This window comes from Cupressus sempervirens, chromosome 8 (genome assembly GCF_028749045.1).
Source record: "Cupressus sempervirens isolate cs-2001-9-10 chromosome 8, ASM2874904v1, whole genome shotgun sequence".
Taxonomy (NCBI): domain Eukaryota; kingdom Viridiplantae; phylum Streptophyta; class Pinopsida; order Cupressales; family Cupressaceae; genus Cupressus; species Cupressus sempervirens.
In genome coordinates, this window is record NC_143125.1 from 616836075 (window position 1) to 616859379 (window position 23305).

At 33.4% G+C, this 23305-nt stretch overlaps 1 protein-coding gene across 1 annotated transcript; it reads right to left on the bottom strand.

The window, feature by feature from the left end:
• Positions 1–18151: 18151 nt before the first annotated feature.
• Positions 18152–20861, bottom strand: LOC149543940 (uncharacterized). The gene is made up of 6 exons (XM_089795862.1): positions 20571–20861; positions 20327–20476; positions 19931–20229; positions 19671–19828; positions 18533–19547; positions 18152–18439 (listed from the first exon to the last, which is right to left on the bottom strand). Exons 1-5 carry the CDS (start codon positions 20859–20861, stop codon positions 19006–19008), a joined length of 1440 nt encoding a protein of 479 aa, XP_089651988.1. The 3' UTR covers positions 18152–18439; positions 18533–19005.
• Between the last annotated feature and the right edge of the window lie 2444 nt (positions 20862–23305).

A 23305-nucleotide genomic window follows, 5' to 3' on the forward strand; every position in this document is an offset into this window, starting at 1 on the left:
TGAATCACCAATCATCATCAATGAAAGTAAATAACCATAATAAACACATCCGACAATAGATACACCACCAACAATAAGTACACCACCAGAGGTACACAAATTTATAGAGGAGACTCAGGCTACCTACTAGGGAGTGTCATCACATGGTTGCTTGAGTTACCCTGGACTGATCTCTAAATGGACCCCGGACCCTCAAGCGTTGAGTTACCCTGGACTGGTTACTCTGAACCCCGGACCCTCAACATCACACATATGGAAACTAGAAAGCCCTCTCAAGAAGACGAGGCACTCATCTCATTCCCATCCTTAGTCTATACAAGCACTCAAGGCATGGGTAGATAAAAAATCTCTAACTTATCTTTTTAGTGTGTTTCCCCCCATAAATTTTAATTACTAGATTATCACTTATTACATAACTTGCATTAGGTTACCTTGGTACTGACCACTTTGGGTCCCGGACCCCTATGCAAGCCACTCCCAAGTCACGTACCTAGACAACCTCTCCTAAGCACATAAAAACACAGTTGTGTCCCATACAACAACACCCATAAAAATCAAACTCGGTTCCTTAACATGCAACCCAAAAATAAGATGGCAACCCCAAGTACACATAATTTCTCCACAAGATAAACCTCATAAATATAATCTCCAATATGAATCAAAAAACACATCACAAAATCTAGTCCCATAAATAGTATACAAGAAATCTCACAAAACCTCTGGTGTACATCCTAGACTGGTCAACACCTACTTGACTCCAAAATTCGAATGCATAGATATTACAAACAAACAATATAGTTCATAGTTGGGTTTGATTTGAAAAGACATAATAGAGTCAAAAATAATGTTTTCAATTTGCATTTCAATGAACGTTTAAGTGTATAAGATTCTCAATTTATTAAAGTCGTTATTATCGATAATTTAAATCAGTTCAATACTTGATTCAAATAACTTTCTTATATTAATTAACCTTAGTTAAAAAGATTTTAACTAATTTAATTAATACATATATATTTTAAGCAAAACCATTCTAATATTATTTAATTAATTATTAACTAAATAATACTAATGAAAATATTTATTAATTAATTATAAAAATAAATAAATTTAATAACATTTATTAATCAAATTCATTAATTAAAATTTTGTTGAATTTAATATAATTATAAAAAGAAACTTATTAATAATTATATTGAATATCAAATAAAATTGATTAATAAAAATTATTATTAAAATCTTTAAAAAATTTTAAATATATATATATTTTATAACATTTTTGCGTGTTTAAAAGCCCGCCGACCTGTTACTTGCGGCAGCAGGGTACCCTGCTGCACGCAGCAGCAGTACAACTGCTACCTGCGGCAGCAGAGGTACCTGCTGTCGTGGCTCATTAAAGCCGGCAGCAGGTACAGGGGGGGGGGGGGGGGCGGGGGGGGGGGGTATATCCCAACCCCTTTTAATATTTAAATTTTTTTTTAATTTTTTTTTATAATAATTTGTAAATCTTTTTTTTTATTATAAAAGGATTTGTTTATTATATAAAATTTATAATTATAAAAAGTTTATTAAATACTTTCTTTCTAATATTTAGATATATATCGTTTAACACAATACTCCCCCTCTATGATCACAATAAAAAAAATGCAAATATATATACATATATATTCTTTGTTTATAAATGATTGAAATTTTAGTCTAATAGGAACAATAAATCGAACCCTTCAAATTTTCAATCCCAAGATTTTCATTTTCAAACAAACCTTTTCCAAATTTAAATTTCTTAATTCCATTTTAATCCAAAACCTAGATCCCGATTTAATACTAATTCCTTTCAATTGTAGAACGAGATTATCTAAATAGTTTTTCAATCTCGATTCCCAGAAGAAATCAAATAGCAAAAGATTCAGAAGAAAGGTAGCAAGATTCATTCAATAAAATTTGAGAAAGCAATTTTCAACAAGCACAAAGAAGACAGAGATCCGAAAGTGTTTCTCGAATGGTTCACAAACCCTACCTTGATCTGATGCTAACAATCTGGTGAAAGCCTTGCTAATCTGAACCCTACCAAGCTTCCAAAGATTTCTTTGTTCCCCTTTCCAAAAGTGTGTTCCTTGAAACCTGTGCGTGAAAAAAAACTTCTATCTCCAATAATGACCCAAAAACCTCTAATATAGAATCTAATTACCTTTTAGGGCTTCTGTCCCCACAACTCTAAAATTATAATTATTTTATTTAATTAATTCATTCGTGCACAATTAATTTTCTTTTTAAATTAAGATATTCTTTTATTATTCCTTCATGCACTTAAGTGACTCATTAAATTACTTTACTTAACTTTCCACTTGTCTTCACTTTTAAGTTAATTTATAACTTTAATCTCATGTGCACTTTATAATAAAATATCTTAATCAAGTTCACATATTTTATCTTTTAAATAAATTTCTTATATTTTAAACTCATTCATGCAACTTAAATCATTCTCATAATTTTATATCTTTCAACTTCTTAATTTATTTTGAATGTTTAATTTGATAAATATTTATTAACTTAAATAACAATAATATTTAGCATTTATTTAAAAATGAACTCTAAATATATTATTATTAAATTAAATAAATATTATCAAGTTCTAAATTTATTCTTAAAACTTTTATCTTCAAATCCAATTCTTTATATTTAATTAATTAAATATAATTAAATATTAATATCATAATAATTTTTATTAGATTAAATTATTAATTTAATCTATTAATTAGACTTAATTAATAGAAATTCATCAAAGACTCACAAAACAACATACGCACAAAATACTCACGGGTTTAAAAAGGGTAGATAGTCTGTTACGAGTCCTCCTTGTAGGACAAGTATTATAGGCTTATGGCTAGGATTGGACCTGATCATTATCTTCCCATTCTCACCATTTGAGTATTTGTAATAGGGCACACTCATCCTGGCAATTCAGGGAAGTCGATGCTCGGTACCTGCATCTTGCATAAAAGATGAGCATGTACATGTATATAATATATCTAAACTAAACAGACAATGGCGGGGAGTGGTTCATCGTGTAGATCCCGACTAGCAGGTGACTATGACTCCCTCCCTTAACCACATCAAACACATCAGACAGAAAGATAAAATAAACACGCACACCATACACATGCAAATATGGGGTAAGTATTGTATAAATCACAAGTCTAACATCAAATGCATACATATAATAATGCATCTCTATCAATACAACATAATCATCACTAAAGACATCATGTTAACATTTTTATGAAAGAAACCACATTTACTAACTAGGATCATCAAAATATCATTAACAACACATGAATGAAATCAACTAAGCAATAATAACTGATACATTTGTAATCAAAGACATGAAAAAAAATCATAATATTGTAAATCCAATATCTCTAAAACTAATCAATGCATAAAATCAGCCTAAGGAATTTGACAATGATAACAGAAATGCGAACTAGGGACAGGCACTATAGATCATATAATCACTTAAACTTGTAGGTTAGTGTTAAATCAACTTTGTAGAAATGTAAGCATGAAACAAAGTAGATTCAATAACACATTTGACACAATGATTTAACATGGAAATCCAATTTGAGAAAAAACCACCAGTAACATGCTACTCATTCTCACTCTTTTGAAGTAATGCCCAGTAAAAGTCTAACTCTGTTAAAGGTTACAAAGCACACTATTAAATGTAACCTAGTTAAAAGATTTCAATCACCCTGTTAGGAGTGAGCCTTATTAGAGGACTTTAGATCATTCACTTGGAATGTAACTTGATTATAGGATTTACAAATAATAGTTAGGTCAACCTTAATCCAATAGATTTACCAAAGACTAGTACAATGATAAGAAAGTAATAATAAGGCTTGATCTAATAACAACTTACAACACACTTGTAGATTACAGATCTTTATTTTCAGTCCTCCATTCTACTTGGCTTTCACACACTTTAGCTCTAATAGCTTGTTCACCCTTCAAGCATCCATACTCTTAAGCCTTCTTTCTTTGCTTGCCAATGTAGTCTCTTTTCTTAGGTCACTAAATGAAGCGATATCCTAGACTTCTTATCTTTCTTAGGTTCTCACACATGGCAACCTTTACTTCTGACTAGCCATCTCTATAAATAAAAAATTAAGATCTTTTTTGATTCATCCTCCTTCATCCATGTTAGGGTTAGGTTGGATTAGGTGGGATTCAATGAATCTACCCATCATTTCATTTTATTCCTTTATAAAAGCTTTTCCTTCAACCCTCTTTAAATTTGCATCAAAATGGTTCATCATGAATTTTGTGCCACCAGCTCATCTAGCTTATCTTTTACATAGTTCACACAATCCAAGAAATCAAACTTGTCAGCTCAGATTCATCAAATTCTCAATCTTTCTCATAATGCTGACACTAGACATTAACTTATTTTTGATGCTCGACACATACTACATTGCTCAACATCCACTATAAAAACATGTGACACAAACTAAAGTTTACTGGTGCTCAGCATCAACTAAACTTTACTTAGCTTACATTAGAATTAACTTTGCTCGGCTCCAATTGATTTTATGCTTGGCTTACACTAACTTTTCTGGGCACCTACTATGTAAATTGTTATGCTTGGCAAACATACTTTGTTTAACTTGTTCTTCTAAATTTAATTAGTGTATCCATCCTCTGCAAGCTTAAGTAGATTGTCAATGCACTATAATATCTCTATCTTAATTGATCCTTATACCCCTTTTCCATATCATAACTCAACCTTTCCTCTAGGTGCTATTGTTACCTTATTTGATCAAATCCTCTTTATCAATCAAACAAATGATAGTACTCAAATCATCTAAGAAATTGTCTTACCAACAAGTAGCAGGTTTGACATCAGTGACAAAATAATGATTGAAACATGTATTCATACTTGTATCAATATATTTTCAACCATAGCTTCTACTCTTAGAAATAATTGATAGGTTACACAATATTTCTGAGCAAAAAAATCAAGCAATATGGAGGAGATATCTTCAAAACACTCTTCTTTGAATATCAAATAGCTATCTCTTACAAAGTCAAGGATGATTGTTTTAACTTCAACACTAAAATCAATATTTTTCAAATCTAGTTGTTTAACTTTATTAATTTTCTATGTTTAAATTCTAGATTTAGAAAATTTGGGGAAGAGTAAAACAATTTGAGGAAGATTCTTGAAGCGACAAGATTTGAAAAAAATTTGTTTGAAGGGTATGCTCCATTGCTAGAAATTAGAAGAAAAATTGGATTGAAAGAAACAAATCACGTTCTTTCCTCTCACTGAACTTTATATTATTATTATTGATAAATTACCAAAGCTTTGAGTATTTATAATTCATTATTATTAATATTATTTGTGGATATTAATTATTACTATATTTATCCTTGTGTAGACTAGAACCCAAGACCTCCCAGATGAGAGGCTCACAATTTACCATTGTGTTGTAGGCTCTTGCCTATAGCTAACTCTATATTTAAATGCTATCTTGTATCCTCTATATAAGATTTAATTATGACATTCATATTTCAAAATTTATAGTTATTTTAGAGCAATACTAAAGGGAATGATATAAAATCCTATAAATCTCTTTCTAACACAATATCACAAAGCCATGAGTCCAGGATGTAACTTTAAACAAATACAATAATATCAAATCATGGAGGAGAAATTATCTGGTAGCATGATCTACTTTGGGAGAAGAGGACTTTTTTATCCTTATTTATCTATGGTGTAGATGCAAATGGAAATGTGCTTACATGTGAATATTTTAAGGATAACAATATGTTAAATCATAGTGAGTAGAATTTTTTAATCTCAAAATCCCATATTGGGTTCAAATATAGAGGGTTTGTAACAAAAACATAAGATGCGGTCATTCATCTCTTGGTTTTCTCATAGCTCCAACACAATAAATTATCTATTTGTGACATCACAAAAAAAATCAAAATGGGTATGTTGGAAAAGGAGAAGAAATCATGTATGAAGAAAAGGTATAAGGCATAGCTCCTAGTGATAATTTTGTAGCTAAATTTGGGATCTCTAAGTTTCAGGCCAAAGACTTGCACTCATACTTGCTTCTTATCTAAATTTACAGAAGTGAATTCATCATATACAAACTAAAAAAAAAGTGCATTTTAGCTGGAATGGTACTTTTTGTTTTGAATGGTCCTCTCCTAGATGATAACTCTAACCTCTAAGGAAAGTATCTTCTAGTCTAGCTTATGTCATATTTGTTATTTCTTTTCTATACAATGAATCTTTAACCATACTCTCACTATATCTTTGACATTGTTATTAATTTTTATTTCTATTAGGTTTCATGATTGTATCACAACCATTTGCTTAGCGAGATTGGGAAAATTCTGCTCTTAAAGGATGCCCTAGAAAACCTTATCATATATTCCCTTAGTATCTTCAATATTCTTGGTAAATTTATGGAGGCTTTTGAGAAAATTTAGAAAACTTTTTTGTGGACTGATGTTGGGGATAAAAATATGAAGCAAAATTGGTGACTTGGAAGAAGGTTTGTAAATTAAAAAAGTGGAGAGGTTTTGGTATAAGATCTATGAGGTCTATGAATTACACCTTACCAACCAAACAATCATGGGGATTGTTTGGTAATCAAAAGGATCATAATTATATTATTAAGAGAAAGTATCTCTTCACATTTTTGAGTGTGAAGGAGTTTCTTAATTCTGATCTCAATTTGAGTGGGTCATTTTTTTAGAATCATTTTCAACATGAGATGGAAATGACTCTACTAAAGCTAGATGGAAACTAGGGAATGGTTATAGTTTTAATTTATGGGTATATGGATGGATTTTTTATGAGCCTATTTCTTCCTTTGGGGTTTTTACATCTCCTAGATAAAGTTGACTTTAGGTTGTTGGTAGGTTGGTCTAGGATTACAAAAATAATGGTGAGTGGATAGATCTTGTCTCTATCAACCCTTTCCTCTCTCCTCTATGGTTGGCCCTTCATTTTGTGGTCCTAAGGAATTCTATGAATGATGCTTTTATTTGGGATAGTACACTTTCTAGAACATTCTCATTTTCCTCAGTAGTGGAGCCTCTTTAGTTACATATTACCCCTCCCCATATTTGGAGTTCTTCCTAGAATAAGTCTCTTATCCCTAAAAATACATTTTCTTTTGGCTAGTTCTCCAAGACAAAATCCTAATTTAGATAACATGTGCAAATAGAGTATTGTCTTTACTAATTGTACTTTTCTTTGTGAAGAATATTCAAAATTAGTTAATCATATATTTCTTGTCTATCATTTTTCTTTGGCTATTTTGACCTCTATTTTTCAAAAGTGAAACTTCTTTTTGGATAAGCCTTGCTCATTATAGGAGTTATGGCTAATGTGGAAAGCAGATCATGCATGTATGGAAAGGAATTTATGGATTATGGTGGCCCCTCATGTTTTATGGAATTTATGGAAGGAGATAAATAATAGTGTTTGTAGGGACACTTCTCTATCTCCCTCCTAGTTGGAAGAATTTAGAAAAATATGATTGAAAACAACCAAATTAATGTGCACTATTTTTCTTGATTTTAAGGCTCATGGATTTGCTAGCTTTTGGACAACAAAAAGGGCCATCATCAAAACAAAAATTGAATTTCTAAGTGTAACTATCATCTATAGGACTACATAAAATTGAATTTTAATTTGGTAGAGGCCATATGCTTCCTGTAGGGGCCTCAAACTAGCAAAAAAGTATCATTCTAGAAGTATATAGATAGAGGGAGATTCACATAATATCAGATACTACTTAGCTAATAATACTTATCCATCTCAAATCATTGAAAATATTATTAAAGAGGCAAAACAAATATTAATAAGTTAAAGAAAGTGTATATTTCTCATTTGTAAAGGGTTGAAGTTAATTAGGTTGTTGATGTGTTACCTAATGTGGTTGTGAATTTTGATGTACAATCATAATTTTGAATGATTGAGTGTGTCTTAATCAAAATTTAAATCTATTGTTGATTATGGTCCAAGACTCATAGAAAGAGTTTTGATTTATCATATCTTGGAAATTATGAAGAGGACATATTGGGAAAAAAGTATTATAATTAATTTACTTAGGAGGGTGATAACTCCATGAAGTTGAAATATTACCATACTTTGTGGGTATTTTGTCACTTATTTTTCCTCTTCAAAGCATTTACCTATTTTGAGGAGATGAGTTTCAATGTGAAGTCAAAGTTCATTTTGTGTATAGTTGTTTCCATGAGTCATAATTTGAAAAGATGAGAACCATGTAACTACAAGAAATGGAAAACTAAGAAGGATGTCTAAGAAAAAAATAGAGAGTGGTGGACTAGTCCCTTATATGAAGATGATGAAATAGTCAAAGCTAGTGGTTACACCACAATTTATTAAGAGTTGGGACAATGAGTCTTTAATGTTGGCAAAGAGATCTACAATTGATGTTCAATATCATTACTAAGATAACTAGTCTTAACCCTTAAGGTATGTACTTCTTCCATGCCAATAAGGTTTCTAAATTATCATTCTCATTTTTATCTAAGAAAGATGATGGTAAAACTATTAAGGATATTGTGGGTTTTGTAGTTGATTTTTAAAAATGTCTTTGGAAAAAATTGCTTGTGGTTGTGATGGAGTACATTATGCTGGATGGGTGCCATGATAGGACATAATCTTACCACTTTGTATTTTTAAATACTTTTAGGCACAAAAGGTGGGTTTTTTTTCCATTCTCCTTGTTATGGACTATTAAGGCTCATATAGAAAAGGCCAACAAGGCTATTCTACACAATGGGTTAATGGTGGTTATATATTTTCTCAAATAAGGAAAAATGCCCTAAACCATTTATCTTCTAGAATTCTAGAAAATAGGGATCCCCCTTCTAGCCCTAGGAATAGTAAGAATAAGGGAAAATAAACCATGGATGAGTTGCAAGAGGCCTCTCCTAGGTAATATTGATAGGTATGTTATAGTGAAGTATAATAAGGACCTAAGAATTGACATTGATACTAATTTTGAGTGAATACTAACATAGGATGTTAATGAATTTAATAGGTTATTGATGCATAATAATTTTAGTAGAAATATAAAGAGGACTATTATCAATAATTTTAAGGATGTGTTTATTAAGAATAGAAAAGAAAAAATAGACAAACATGCTTCTTGTTTCCAACCCTTAAGGGTAGAAAGTTATTTGGATTAAATATTAGCTGCAATTTCATGAGCACTAGAAAAATATTTCTCTTAGATACTAAGGTGGGTAGACACTAGAAAACCTTTGGAACATGGGTATCATGAATAATTACATTTTTACCTCTAGAGTGTAGATATTCTTCTTATTCTTGAAGAATTGGTATAATGGTCTGAAACAATGGAAGTTGTATTCAATGGACATTACAGTTGTTCCTTAGAAGTGTGAGGTAAAAACATACATCACTCATATTAAGCATTGTAATATTTCATATTTATATAAATTGAAAAGGGGTCTTGTTACCTTATAAAAATGAGATGTATTAGTTTTATAGAAATGATTTCATTAAAGAGATGGTTGATGCTTTCTCAACCATATTATGAACAAGTAGATAAATCTAGAGCTTTTCTTTGTATACATTTCATTTATTAAGAATCCTTAACTTCATTAAGAAAAGAATGATTGTATTTTGTTCTTCTCTTTATAATGTCCTTACATCAATGTTCCATATGTTTGCAATGGAATTAGATTCTATGAAATATTATCAAGATAAAATAGAAAAACATGTTTCTTTTGTTTCTTTAATAAGAATCTTGTGCACACCTTATGTTTTAAGTGACAAATTCATGATGTAGCTCCTCTTGAGATATCTATTGTTTGACAAAGAAATCATTTTTTATTTTGATGTTAAAAAATAGCCAAAACTTAGTGATAGAATTACTAGATGTAAAATCAAATCTCACACAACCATAGTCACTAGACTATATACTCATAATTAATATTAAAAACATAGAAGTGGACCAATAACTGTTGTATTTTACTCTTCCTGCCAAAATTAATAATTTATATTGCCCTTCCCGCCTTTGAAATGTCCATATTCAAATACTTGTGGAAATATTAAAAATACTAGGCTTCAAACCTTATAACATATTTATTGCGGCCCGCAAGTTCTCCTTCGTCAGATCTGAGGAGATTGACGGCTGGCGCTGTCTCGCCATTGGAAGTTGCACGGTTAATACGTTAGAGACATGGTGCCCTGATGACATGTGTCCGGTGGGTCCAGCTTGCCAGGCAAACATGTTTTGGTGGGTCAAAAATGTTCCACGGCACCATGGGCACTATGTCGCTATCATGTGTTGGCCAAAAAATCTTCATAGCGACATAGCGCTTGGTGAAAATGTCTTACGGCTGGCAAGTTGTGTCACACCGAAAAATGTTCACGGCGAGCGGTCAGTTTCAAGGGCCGAGAAGTCAGAAAAGCCGGTGGGGCGCCATGGCGCCATTAGAAAACTCATGAGTTTTTCGATGGCGACATAGCACCCAGACGAAAAAGTCCACCGTGGTGAATCAAAGACAGTCGGGTCCCATTTTGTACCTCATCTACCCAGTTGGTGGAGTTCAGTGCCATGATGGTGAATCATTTGAGGACACGTGCAAATTAGAAGACATGTCATCATTTGGGCGCCATGGCGCTATGGGAAGTTGGCCTTGATTTTCCCATAGCGACATAGCGCCTGGGCGCCACGTGTCCCCTCAGTAAGGTCAAAGTAGTACGGACCCTCTCGGTTGATGTTTTGTCAGACCAATGATTTCCTGCTAGGGTGGTGCTTCGTTAAGCCAATGGGGGGCTGCCACGTATGTGAAGTCAGAATACAGATAGATCATGGGGCCAGATCTTCAACGTGGCCAGTGCAGTAAAGGGTTAAAATCTCCACCATCAGATTTGCAGAGATCAAGGGCAGACGCCATCGCACTATGGAAAAGCTGCACGAGATTTACAATAGCAAGTTGGCACCTAGAGGACATGTGTCCTCATGGGTCCAAGTTTGGAGGCACAGGAAATACAGACAATTGGCACGTAGCTGGTTCCCATTGATTGATACACTGAGGGGCAGTATCTATCTTGCTTGCTGTCAGATTTAAGGTAGATCGACGGTTGGTGCTATCTCGCCTTCGAAAGCTGCACGATGGATACCATGGCGACATAGCACCTTGTTGACACGTGTCTCGCTAGATCGACTAAGGTTGACGGTTAATGGCTGGCAGTCAGAGCAATCGTCACAGTCAACGTGACAGTTAGTTTTGATGTTGCGGCTAGATGGTGGAAAGGTGGCATAGTTAGGTTGAGACCACTAGGCGCTATGTCGCCATCAGGATTTTTGAAGACTTTTCAATAACGACATGGTGCCTAGTCAATATTAAGGGTGGTCAAATGTGGAAAAGGTGTCCAGAACAACAGAAGGAAGGAATGTGATTGGCTCGCGTGGCCCAGTCAGCATGTGGAACCGTTTGACCTCGCTGACCCTGCTGATTCATGAACCAAGAAACGAAGGTAATCAATTTTGTTATGTGATCTGATCTTCATGATCAATCCCGACCTACCCGAAATGAATGCAGAGTGAGGAAGAACACTCCACCATCTCAGTCGATCCATCTACCCAGTCAGAACATCGATGGTGCCATTTTTAGTCCTCTCAGGACACCTATTGCAACAAAGATTAGATTTTCTTCAGATTCCCATGATTGTCCTCTGCAGGACTTAATGGCAGGTAGCTGCGAAGTCATTTCAGCTGGAAAAGATCTCAGTTATGCCTGAACTATAAAGGCAGATTTTGTAGTTTTTTTAAAGAGAGGACCTTCTCTCTGATTTTCCTCTGCTATTACTTTGCAATTCTAGTGTAAATTCCCCTATGCCTCTGAACTGTCTAATTCTCCACTTATCTCCTTTAGCCATCGGTATTAAAGTGCAAGAATTCTTTTCCTGTGCCATTGCTTTGTGGAAATCTATAATCTGCATGACTGTATCTCTGCTGGCCTGTGAATGATATATAAGTGAACTTCTTCCTTGTGTCATTCATCTTGGTTTTCTGATCTGTATGTGGTTATTTGATTAAAGCAAGTTTGGATGTGTATATCCTTAGTTTCATTCTGGTTCAGTAGCGCATGTATGGGTAGAGAATTGGTCCGAACACTCTATTTTGGTGCATCACTTCCTTAGATTAGACTAGGTAGATTTTCCTTCATGCTCTTCTTCTCCCTTTTCCTCTCTAAGAAGTAGATAGGTGCGCCCTGATAGTAAGAGGAAGCCGACCTTCTCTGGAGACTCAACCTAATGGTTCAAGTCCCACAGCTTGGAGGTTGTTTCCATGTTTCACTAGGTTGTCCTCGTGCATAGGCCTTGGACAAGGGTGCAAACCTAAGTGACAACAATAACCTACTACTAAACCAAGTCCCATAGATAGAAAAATATAAAACCATTCTCACTATACTAACAAATAGAGACTAATTATAGTATTAGAGAAGTTCATAATACCATCCATTAAAACCATATTAAAATTCGAAATCTAGCCATGTAGAGCTTGAGAGTTTTAAGAAAAGAAAAATAACATAACAGAAGAAAAGCCTAGATAGAGGAAAAGTCCTCAATCTTTTTTTCCTTCATAGTTGGGCTTAGACAACAATACATCCATCAAATCATCAACTAATAATTGGTATAGTTTCCCTACATCCTCCTCCTCTTTATGTTCCTCCCTCCCCTTGTCTTATTGAAGGAGTTGGAGGGATGTTGCAGCAATATGCATGGCTTGAACTCAAAAATCAGCCAAGGTCATGAAATGAGACTCTAGCTTGATCAATCTATCCTTCTTCTTCTCTAGCTTGATCCAAAACTTTTTTTTGTTGGCTTGTACCTGCAAGAAACCATATCTATATAGACTAGCTAAACGATGAGGAGAATGGGGATCTTGGACAGGAGGGTAGGGTGAGGGGATGACTTAAGGATGGTGGGGGGAGTATTATTAGGGGGGTGGGGGGGAGTAGACAAATAATGAATAGGGGAGCCATGAAAGAAGTTAGTACTAATAGGAGCTTCTTACTTCTATTCCTCAAAGGGGAGGTAGCAATCAAAGGGATATCTATAGTTTCTTTCTTGGTAGTCATTTCCAAAGTACCCATGCTAAAAGTAGTAGAGGTATGAGATGATTCCTGAGAGGCTTCTTTACTTTTAGTAGGGGACTGAGTCAAATCATTAGCATGCTCCTCAATGTAATGGTCTATTTGGCCTCTTGTTTATGTAAGAGGTATTTCTATTTTTCCTCACTATCATTTGAATTAGAGTCCAAGTTAATCTCCTTAGAACTTTTTTGTGCTTCCATCTATTTCTTCTTGCTAAGGTTATTAAAAAAGTGGTGGGATCTCCTTCTACCCTCCACTCAATTAGTACTAATATTTCCAAGGTACACCTCCAGCTCAGGGTTAAATTTTGAGAAAGACACCATATCATGTCCCTTAGATTTCCCACTACTAGACAGAGGGGAAGCTTGAGAAACAACAAGTGAACTATATATGAAAGTATAAACAACCACACGAGTAGTATTAGGTGTAGGGGGTTGGATAAGAATAAACTTCCTAGGAGGACACATAGCTTTGTGGAATTTATACAATCTAAAAATCAATTGTGAGTGAAGTATTTTATAATTTTTTCCACAAGCCATACATTTCCTCACATCCACAATCAAAGCTTCTAATTCCATTAATATTCAAGTTAGGGAAACAAATTTCATAATGATAATGAAAATGATTTAGCAGTGGGAAATGGTAATAGAAAGTTACTATATCTCCCTTCTAAATCTTTTTTTTTAATGAAATGATATCATTTCTTTTATTTTTGAAGGTAGATATGTCAGATTGTACAAATATGACTACATCTATTAGTTTCACATTGTTAGGCTTGCTTTAGTTGGGTTGGACATCTTTAATGTCAAGAAATATTGTAGTGAAGTGTAACGTCTTCTACTAGGAAGAAAACATACCACAACAATACTCTCAACCCCAATGTTGCAAATGTGAAACAAATATATCAAGTTCTTGTCAATCATGTTTTCTAATTTGGTATATTATAATTCATTGAAATTAATCAACTGGTCTATTGTAAATATATTTTCATTCATATGTCAAACTCGTTGATGACTTGTGTATTTTTCCTTTGTTAAATGTGATCCAAATATCTTATTTAGATTTTTCCCTTATATTATTTGTGTATTCAACAAGTTGGTGAGAAATTCTTCACAATTTTTTAGTTATTGTTTCAATAGGTTTGTCAAAATTCTTGTCAATTTTGATAGTTGATGTTATTATACTAATGGACTTTTGACTATTTTGGTCAGCACCCCTCCTTTGTGTATGCACTTGTATATTTCATATTTTGTTCACCAAGTTAATCAAATTTTATATATGTTTTCATAGAATAAAAATAGAAATTGTTGACTTATCAAGGAAAGAACTAATAGTGAAAACTGACATGAAAACTACAGTTCCATGCTTAAAGGGAGGGACTAATACTAAAATGTCCAATAAATATTAGGTGGTAATGAGAGCTCCATTTTTATCATTTTTATCTTCTTTAAATTATTTTGATGATTTAATGGTAAAAAACTCAAAACAATTTGAAATACATGCTCATTATATCTCAACTCTACCAATTCCAAAGAATATCTAGATTCTACTAATTTCCAAAAATCTTGAAATAGTATTACTTTTTAATAGTTATGGTCCAATATTAATATTGTTTATAGTGAACAATGGAACCTAGACTGGAATGTTTCTACCATTTCTTTTTTGTTGGATTATAAGCTTATAATTTCTACCTACAAACAAAAAACTAATGAGACATTAATAGGATCTAAAGGATAAGAAATTAAACATAACTTATAATATAATTAAAGAAGATCTAGAAATTAAAATAATAACATTTACAAACCTACCATTCAAGCTATACATCTATATCTATCTATCTATCTATCGATCTATTTGTCTATCTATCTATCTATATAAGAATCTAATGATTTTTTTTTTTTGATGATCTAATTGATTTATTGATATCTTATGTAGATACTAAGAAGGAAAACTAAATTTCTTATCTTGAAAATTTGATGCTATTTAGTGATTAAAGCATTATATAATTGCTAGGTACATTATGGTATAATATTATCATAGGATGTTAATGAATTCTATAAGTTATTTGCATGTAATAATATGTTAGCTATATCAATAGAACTATATATCAGTAATTTTAAAAATGTGTTTGTTAAGAATAGTAAAGTAAAAATATATAAACATGCTTCTTATTTCCAACCATTATGAGTACAAATTTATTTCGAAGAGATGTTAGCTACAATTTATGAGCATTGAATTTTTTTCTCTTAAACATTAAGGGTAGGTAGACATTAGAAAACCTCTGAAACATGGGCATCATGATTAGGTTGCTTTTGCATTTTGACCTAGTGTAGATATTCTTCTAAACCTTATAGAATTTATATAATGGTTGGGACAATGGCAACCCAATTCAATGGTCATTTTAGTTGATCCTTAGAACTATGAGGGAAAACATACATCACCCATACCAAGCATTGTAATAATGCATGTTTATAGAAATAGGAAAGAGTTTCTTGTTGCCTTATGAAAATGAGATGTACTAGGTTTATAACAATGAGTTTATTAAAGAGGTGTTTGATCCTTTTTCAATCATATCATGTACTAGCAGACAAATATAAAGACATATAAATAAAAAATCTTTGTATACATTGTATTTATTGAGAATCATTAACTTCATTAAGAAAAGCATGATTGTATTATGTTTCCTTCTTGTTATTGTCCTTACAACTATGTTCCATATGCTTGAGATGGAATTGGATTCTATGAAATAATATCAAAATAAAATAATTTTTTTGTTTATTTTATTTCTTTAATAAGCATCTTGTGTACACCATATGTTTATGTGATGAATTTTTGATGTAGTACCTCTTGCAATATTTGTTGTTTGAGATGAAAGTCATATTTTTTATGAAATGGTACCATTTCACTTATGTTTGAAAGTAGATATGTTAGATTGCATAAATTCAACTACATCTATTAGTCTCACATTGTTAAGCTTCCCTTAGTTGAGTTGGGCATCTTTCATGTCAAGAAAGATTTTAGTGAATTGTAACTCATCATGCTAGGGTGAAAACACATTGCCATAATATTCTCAAACCCAATGTTGCATGTGTGAAACAAATGTATGGAGTTCTTGTCAAGCATGTTTTCTCATTTTGTACATTATAATTCAATGAAATTAATCAATTGGTCTATTATACGATGTATTCATTTGTATGTCTGACTAGTTGATGACTTGTGTATTGCTCTTTTGTTAAATTTGATCCACAATATTATTTGGTCTTTTTCCTTACATTATTGGTGTGTTCGACAAGTTGGTTGAAAATTCTTTAGAGTTCGTCAGCTATTGTTTTGACATGTTTGTCAAAATTGTTGTCAATTTCAATATCTCATGTTGTTATACTAATGGTAGCTGACTATTTTTGTCAGCTACCCTCCTTTGTTTATGCACTTGTGTATTGCATATTTCCTTCAATAAGTACTCAAAAATTGTATGTTTCTTTAGAATTAAAATAGAAATTATTGGCTTATCAATATATAATTTTGACTCTTGAATAAACCTACTTCCTTAAATGTAGCAATTCTTATAAGAAATACAGTCCTCACAGGTATATTACACACCCATTTGAAATATATTATCATTAAACATTTAATATGCTAATGGCCAATAAAAGAGTTTCAGTAAATTAATTAATTTTTATTCAACATAGAACTTCCTGTATTAGTTAAAAGAGGCTTATATCATATAAAGTACCCTCCGACCTACAGAGACGGTGAAGACATAACCGATTGAAGCCTCCGGTACAAAGATGACTCGATCTCGTGTTATTATTATTAAAGGACACACTGACATCCTCTCAAACACTGACATCAAGTACATACTTTCCCTATCCAAAGAAGGCTAAGAGAATATTAGCGCTTGAAATATTCATTGCTCTCATTAGAAGAAGAGGATTCTTTGTCCTTCAGCTGATCTGGAAGCCAAACTGTTAATCCTTCTTTTACTTTTCTTGGAAAAGAAAGTCCATCGCAATCTTTCAAACTGTTACAGAGCCTTAAATCGAGCTGTGTTGAACAGACTAGCCCATCAAAGTTCGAAGGCAATTCTTGTAGGTAAGAGCAAGAGGATAAGTTGAAATATACTAGTAAGCTAAGTTCTCCTATGCTGGAGGGCAACGATTTCAATTTCATGCAACCACTTAAATCTAAATGTGTTAACAAATGAAGCTGCCCAACGCTAACAGGCAATTCCTCTAGTTCCACACAATTGCACTGGAGCTCTGCTAAAGAGCCGAGCTTCCCAACGCTGGAAGGCAATTCTTTTAAAACATATGACTGCATGATCAACTTCTTTAACCCGTGCAGTTGGCCAAAACTACAAGGCAAGGCTTCCAATTTCCAGCATCTTTCTAAGCTTAAAACCTCCAACGACCTTAATTCCCCAAAGTTTGAAGGAAGTTCTTTTAAGTTAACACATTCTGCTAGATTCAAATGCTTTAGAGAACTAAGGTTTCCGAAAGTTGTGGGCAATTCTTCCAGTTTCTTGCAGCTTGTTAAAATCAATTCCTCCAAACAACATAAATTCCCAAATGATTCTGGCAGATTCTTCAAAGAATTGGCAGCAGCGATGCTCAATTTACATAATGAAAGAAGTCCACATACCTGCTCAGGCAGCTCATTCATCTCGTCCCATTCATCCAATATCAAAACCTTGAGGACAGTTAAGTGATCAAGCCTCTCGGGGAATCTCTGAAGAGTTCTCATTTCTTTTAAATCCAATTCCTCCAAGGAAGAATTTTGGATAATGTTGGCAGGCATGGACTCTTGCAAATTTGAAACTCCTCAGACTGGGAAGTGGCTTTCATTACCCGTATCCTGCTGGGTAACTGCATCCATATTGTCATTCCATTATAAAGACATTGTATCTAAATCTGACAAAAGAAAAAAGAAACAGTTGTACATTAAAAATGAAATGATTTTTGGTAAAACTTGCCCGATACAAAGTCACGCCATCCCTAAATACAGGGCCATGGAACACAACCAACCGTTCAAGAGACTCCAAATCCACTGGCAATAAACCAGAGTTGTCTCCATCTAGTTGGAGGAATCTCAGTTCTTTGAATAGTGCTGTCTTTCGGCCTGATCGTGACACGTTAATCTTTTTCCCCAAAGCCAGAACTCTCAATGACTTTTTCATTGAGAGAATGTGATTCTCATCAAGCTCATACGCAGCTTCAGACTCTTCTCTGCTAAGCCAAACGCCTCTAATTTGATCGAGCCTCTGCTAAAACACATGATATAATTTGTTTAATATATTTGTCCTACCACAAATTACATTTCTATCCTTTACTGGTACACAAATGCAAAGACATACCTGATTCTCGCGTATAACATCGATCCAGGATTGCATATCTGTTATTCTATTGGATTCAGACATACTCTTCCCTTTTGCTCTGAAGATATCGAGAACAATGACTTTGCCACTGTCGGACATCTTCAACAAAGTTGCCTCTTCCAGATGTGTCACCTCTTCGGCTCCAACAATGCACTCCACATCGTGGTGATTCCAGATAGCAAAGAAGCAGCAAATATCCAAAAATGCTTCTTGTGTAGACACTTCCAACTCATTATACATAAAATTAAAAAGACGTTTGCTCAGATTTTCTTCAACGACATCCCTTCCAGTCTTCAAAGCTTCAATTATTTGCGTACATCTCTCTACAATGAAGTTCTGCTCGCTAAGCCGAGTGCCTACAATTTCTAGGACTAACGGAATCCCAGCGCAAATCTGCAGGGTTTCTTTGATGCTGTCTGTGTCCCTGTCAACTGTATTAGAAAGATCGTCTTTCAGCAAATTTTGATCGCCTCTTGATCGGGTAGCGTATCCACAATATATTCACGACGTACGAGGCCGGCGTCTTTGAGAAGATCCGTCACACCCAGATTTCGAGTTGTGACAACTATTCTGCTGCGGCTTGGAAGTCCTGTCAAGCGTTTTGGGAAAAGCTCTTGCAAATCTTCTGCTCGAAGAGCGTTGTCAATAAACAGAAATACTGGCTTGTTTCCTGGGCTCTGGCAAGCGGTGCTGAGATGATCCCGACCCTCTGCACTATTTCTCAATGTTACATTCCTGTCATATGTATATGCTGTGAAAGCATCTTTCAATATTTGCTGCTGTATACATTTAATGTCATTACTTGAGCGATCTTCTTGCATTTGAACTCTCGAATAGTTGTAATCTTTGAGATCTAAGTCAGCAATAACAGCGGTGGCGAGGGTGGTTTTCGCTATGCCCCCAAATCCATAAATAACTACGGCCACCGCGGACTTGTTTTCTGGTTCCATATCCAGCAATTTCTTTATTCGTTTCTTCTGCTCATCTATGCCAACTGCCGGTCAGGCCAGAGGGAATTATTAGTTTAACAAAATCGCATGTAAATATTTTGAATTTCTTTTTAATAGAAGAACGTGGCAATATAGTTGAAACTTTTGGAAGGTTAATATTTATTTACCTGCATGAGACGGATAAATAAGATTCCATGGAGAGAAGGCGAGAGGCTGCTGATGTTGTATCTCTGTTATTGCGCGGAATGTAAGATCCTGATACAGTTGATTTATTTTCATCTGTAGAGTGCCCAAGCTTTGGTAGTTTACAGAACCCTTCACACACCTGCAATCAGATAATTTTAATTACGGCAGCCGCAAATAAGTCATGAAAACGGTAAAAAGGTTTACATTAAATTAAAAAAAATAATAGTTGTAGACATCATACGGGAAGAGTGTTCTAGACTTTAATTGAGAAGCGCACAGCATGGATCCTTCAACAATCAATAGAAAAGCGTCGTTCAACATATTTAATTCTTGTGGCATATCGTACTTCAACTTTCTTATATGCCCAGCAAGCTTAGCCATTTGTCTTACGAGTTCTATGCATTCACTCTGGTTTTCACTAGAGATCTGATCAATCTGGTCTAGCAAGAAAACTACAATAGATAATCCTCTAACCATCCGGTCCGTCTTCTCTACACATTTCAATATTTGTGCTAAAGCTTCTCTGTTTCCTTCGCCTCCCTGTAAATACTACCAGTATTAATTCAACTCGTCGTCACTAATTTCAACATATTGTTCACTAATTTTAAGTCACAATAAAATTAAAATTATCAGTTACCTTCTTAGGCTCGATATATTTATTCATAAATTCAAGAAAATCAGACCCTCTTTGGATAAAGGAAGCCCATACTGATTTTGCTCTATCTAAAAGTGTATCAGAAAGAGTTTCTAAATTGATGCTTCTCTCTAACGTCTTTTCTTGATTCGGCTGCATTTACATTAAGAAGAACAACATTGAACAAAATGAAAAAAAGAAATTAGCAATTCATAGACTTGCGACTGAAACTGCCTGCCTTACTAACCATGTGTAGAAACTCGTCAATGAGATAGATCAAACGGTCAATGTCACTGGCATTGTCGGCGGTTTGAAAAAGGTTGAAACAGATTTCTTCCGTGGTCAGCAGCATCTGAGATGACGGCGAGTGAATAACAGGCGACGTCTGAGTTGACGGCGTTACTTGAACAGGTGGCGATGGTGGCAGAGATGGCGCCAACTGAGCAGGTGGTGATGGCGGCTGATCAGACGGCGGCGATGGCGGCAAAGGCTTGTTTGGGCAACAGCAGGGAGAACAAGAGGACCAAAAGGAGGCCATGGTAAACGCCAGCGAGATAAGATGTTCAGATGGAAGAAGCATTGAGTGCTTTATATTTTAGATTGCATCAAAGAGAATAATCAGAAGGGAGAAGGCAACCAAAATGCTTTATTTATTTATTTTAGAGTCTTTCCACGTCAAGTTATTCCCTATCTTTATTTGTTTTCATTAATACGGGATACTTTGCTAGCTGTCGAAAGAAGGGTGGGAACATATTATTTGACCTTTCAAAAACTATTGGAATCATCGGTTAGTGCTCTTCGAAAGTTCATATATACATATATCCATTTGAGGTGCATGCCACATAGAGTTATACAAAAGTGGCTATGTTGATTACATTATTTATATTTTTAATAAATAGATGTTATATATTTTTAGTCTCTGCTTTATATGTGCATTAATTAAAGTATAGATGTAATTTTATTAGGATATGTGTGTATACATATGGATACGTATATATAATATTAGCTGTAATTTTATTAGCTTAAAATTTCAATTTGATATAGGTGATTATTACATTTTATTATTTGGGTTATGTAAGAAAATAATTAGATAACATTATTGTTCAAATTTTGATCTTATTTCAATCTTATTTAATTTGGTTGCCTTGTTTACTCTAAATAGAACATATTTTATGGCTAAGAAAGATGAGAGCGAGATTGGAAATTAGACTTTAAAAGGAATGCATAAAAGAACATGCATTATGGAAAACAAAACAAAATAAAAATACAATTATATATATATATATATATATATATATATATATATATCATGCATTTGAAGATGATTAGTATGTGCACACCAAGGTGAATCTCATGTTTCTTATCTGGTACCATTTTAGCAATTAGGAAAGTGCAACATTTAAATTCCCTAAGACATTTAAGCCTAATCTTAGCTATGTTGTATTTATGAGGGATCAATCCTATATTTTTTTTATTGGATAAGAGGTCTTCCATCATTCTTTATCTACTTAAGGATTCATAATTGTTAAAAATTAAACTAGAAGATCAGTGTCTTTACAATCCATTTGCTTGTATAATTTACAATTAGTATGTGAGTAAAATCTTTACAGATTGTGATAGAGACAAGTATGTGGGTTAAAAATTAGAGTGGTATCACAATATAAGTCATTAAAAACATACATTTTAATTTGTTAAATGAGAATATAGGTATCCAACTGTAAGTATAATTTCTAACTAAGTGGAAATGAGGGATATCACAAGCTGTTAAACTACCAAGACCAAAAAAGACCTAATATATTTTAAGGGAGAGGTTTGTAAGTAGAATTAAAAACTGGTGGGAACAAGGGTCTATCGAAGAAGGTGATACATCTACATCCATCAAACTCTTACTAGTTCTTCTCATTCACATCCATCAAACTCTTATTAGTTCTTCTCATTCAATAATTATGGAAAATAAAAGCATTAATCACATAACGTTTTATCTTCTATGATTTTGTTTTGGGTTTCTTGTGCTAATTCAAATCTATTGCATAAACATATTTAACCACATTCAAAGGAGCTTTTTTATTATCAATTAATGATACATTCTTTTATTTTTACATCTAGCATCTTCTATATGGAATTACACTTTTATTTCTTTCATTTCATTTCAAGATTATTTTTAGAAATATGTTCGCTTGAGGCATACCACTCTATCCAAACTTCTTCCTTTCTTTTTATGTGTGAAGATATAGGTGAAATGAATCTAAGAATTAAACCAATTTCTCCATAACCTATAATAGTGACTACCAAAATTATTAGCAAAAATACAAAGAACACAATGTGTGCAACATTTTGTTCCTAGTAGATCTACTTTAGATTTACATTGCATGTTGGTGCAATTCTTTTATTTTCATTTCAAATCATTATATGCTTCTTAGTACTTTTGTTTAGTACGTGTTTACAAAATTTGTTAGTTTTCTTTATTTAGCCTCCTATATTGCATCATGTGTACCTACAAAAAGATGAGTATTACTTTTTACAGAAATCGTAGAAATATTTTTCCTACTTTTCATTTTTTCTCTAAAATGATCTTATAATTTGAGGAATTAAAAGATTGAATCTATGAAAAATTTAATAATAGAAACTATTGAATTCATTATCCACTTTTCAAATATGCAATTTATTACAATACTTAAATGGAAAAAATTATTTTTAGTAGGTGATTGTAAAATCCACCTTTTCAAAATCCATCTTTTAGGACTATACAATATATGTTTATGGCCACCATATTTCAAGGATTTCAATTCTAGACTGTTTGCAATGCTTAATTATATAAATCTCTCTCTCTCTCTCTCTCTCTCTCTCTCTCTCTCTCTCTCTCTCTCTCTCTCTCTCTCTCTCTCATGTCATCCTATGAGATTTTGGGCTCATTTCATATTGTATGCTCCACCATTGCCAACCTATCCTAGGTATTTGGGGTCCAAAATTTACCCATGGGAT

Excerpts from the sequence above, each read along its gene's own strand:
- LOC149543940 (XM_089795862.1), bottom strand. The coding sequence starts at position 20,861 with ATGGCCTCCTTTTGGTCCTCTTGTTCTCCCTGCTGTTGCCCAAACAAG. Across the intron at positions 20,477-20,570 it reads TTGACGAGTTTCTACACATG|CCGAATCAAGAAAAGACGTT; the intron begins GTTAGTAAGGCA and ends ATGTAAATGCAG. Across the intron at positions 19,548-19,670 it reads TATTTATCCGTCTCATGCAG|TTGGCATAGATGAGCAGAAG; the intron begins GTAAATAAATAT and ends CCTGACCGGCAG.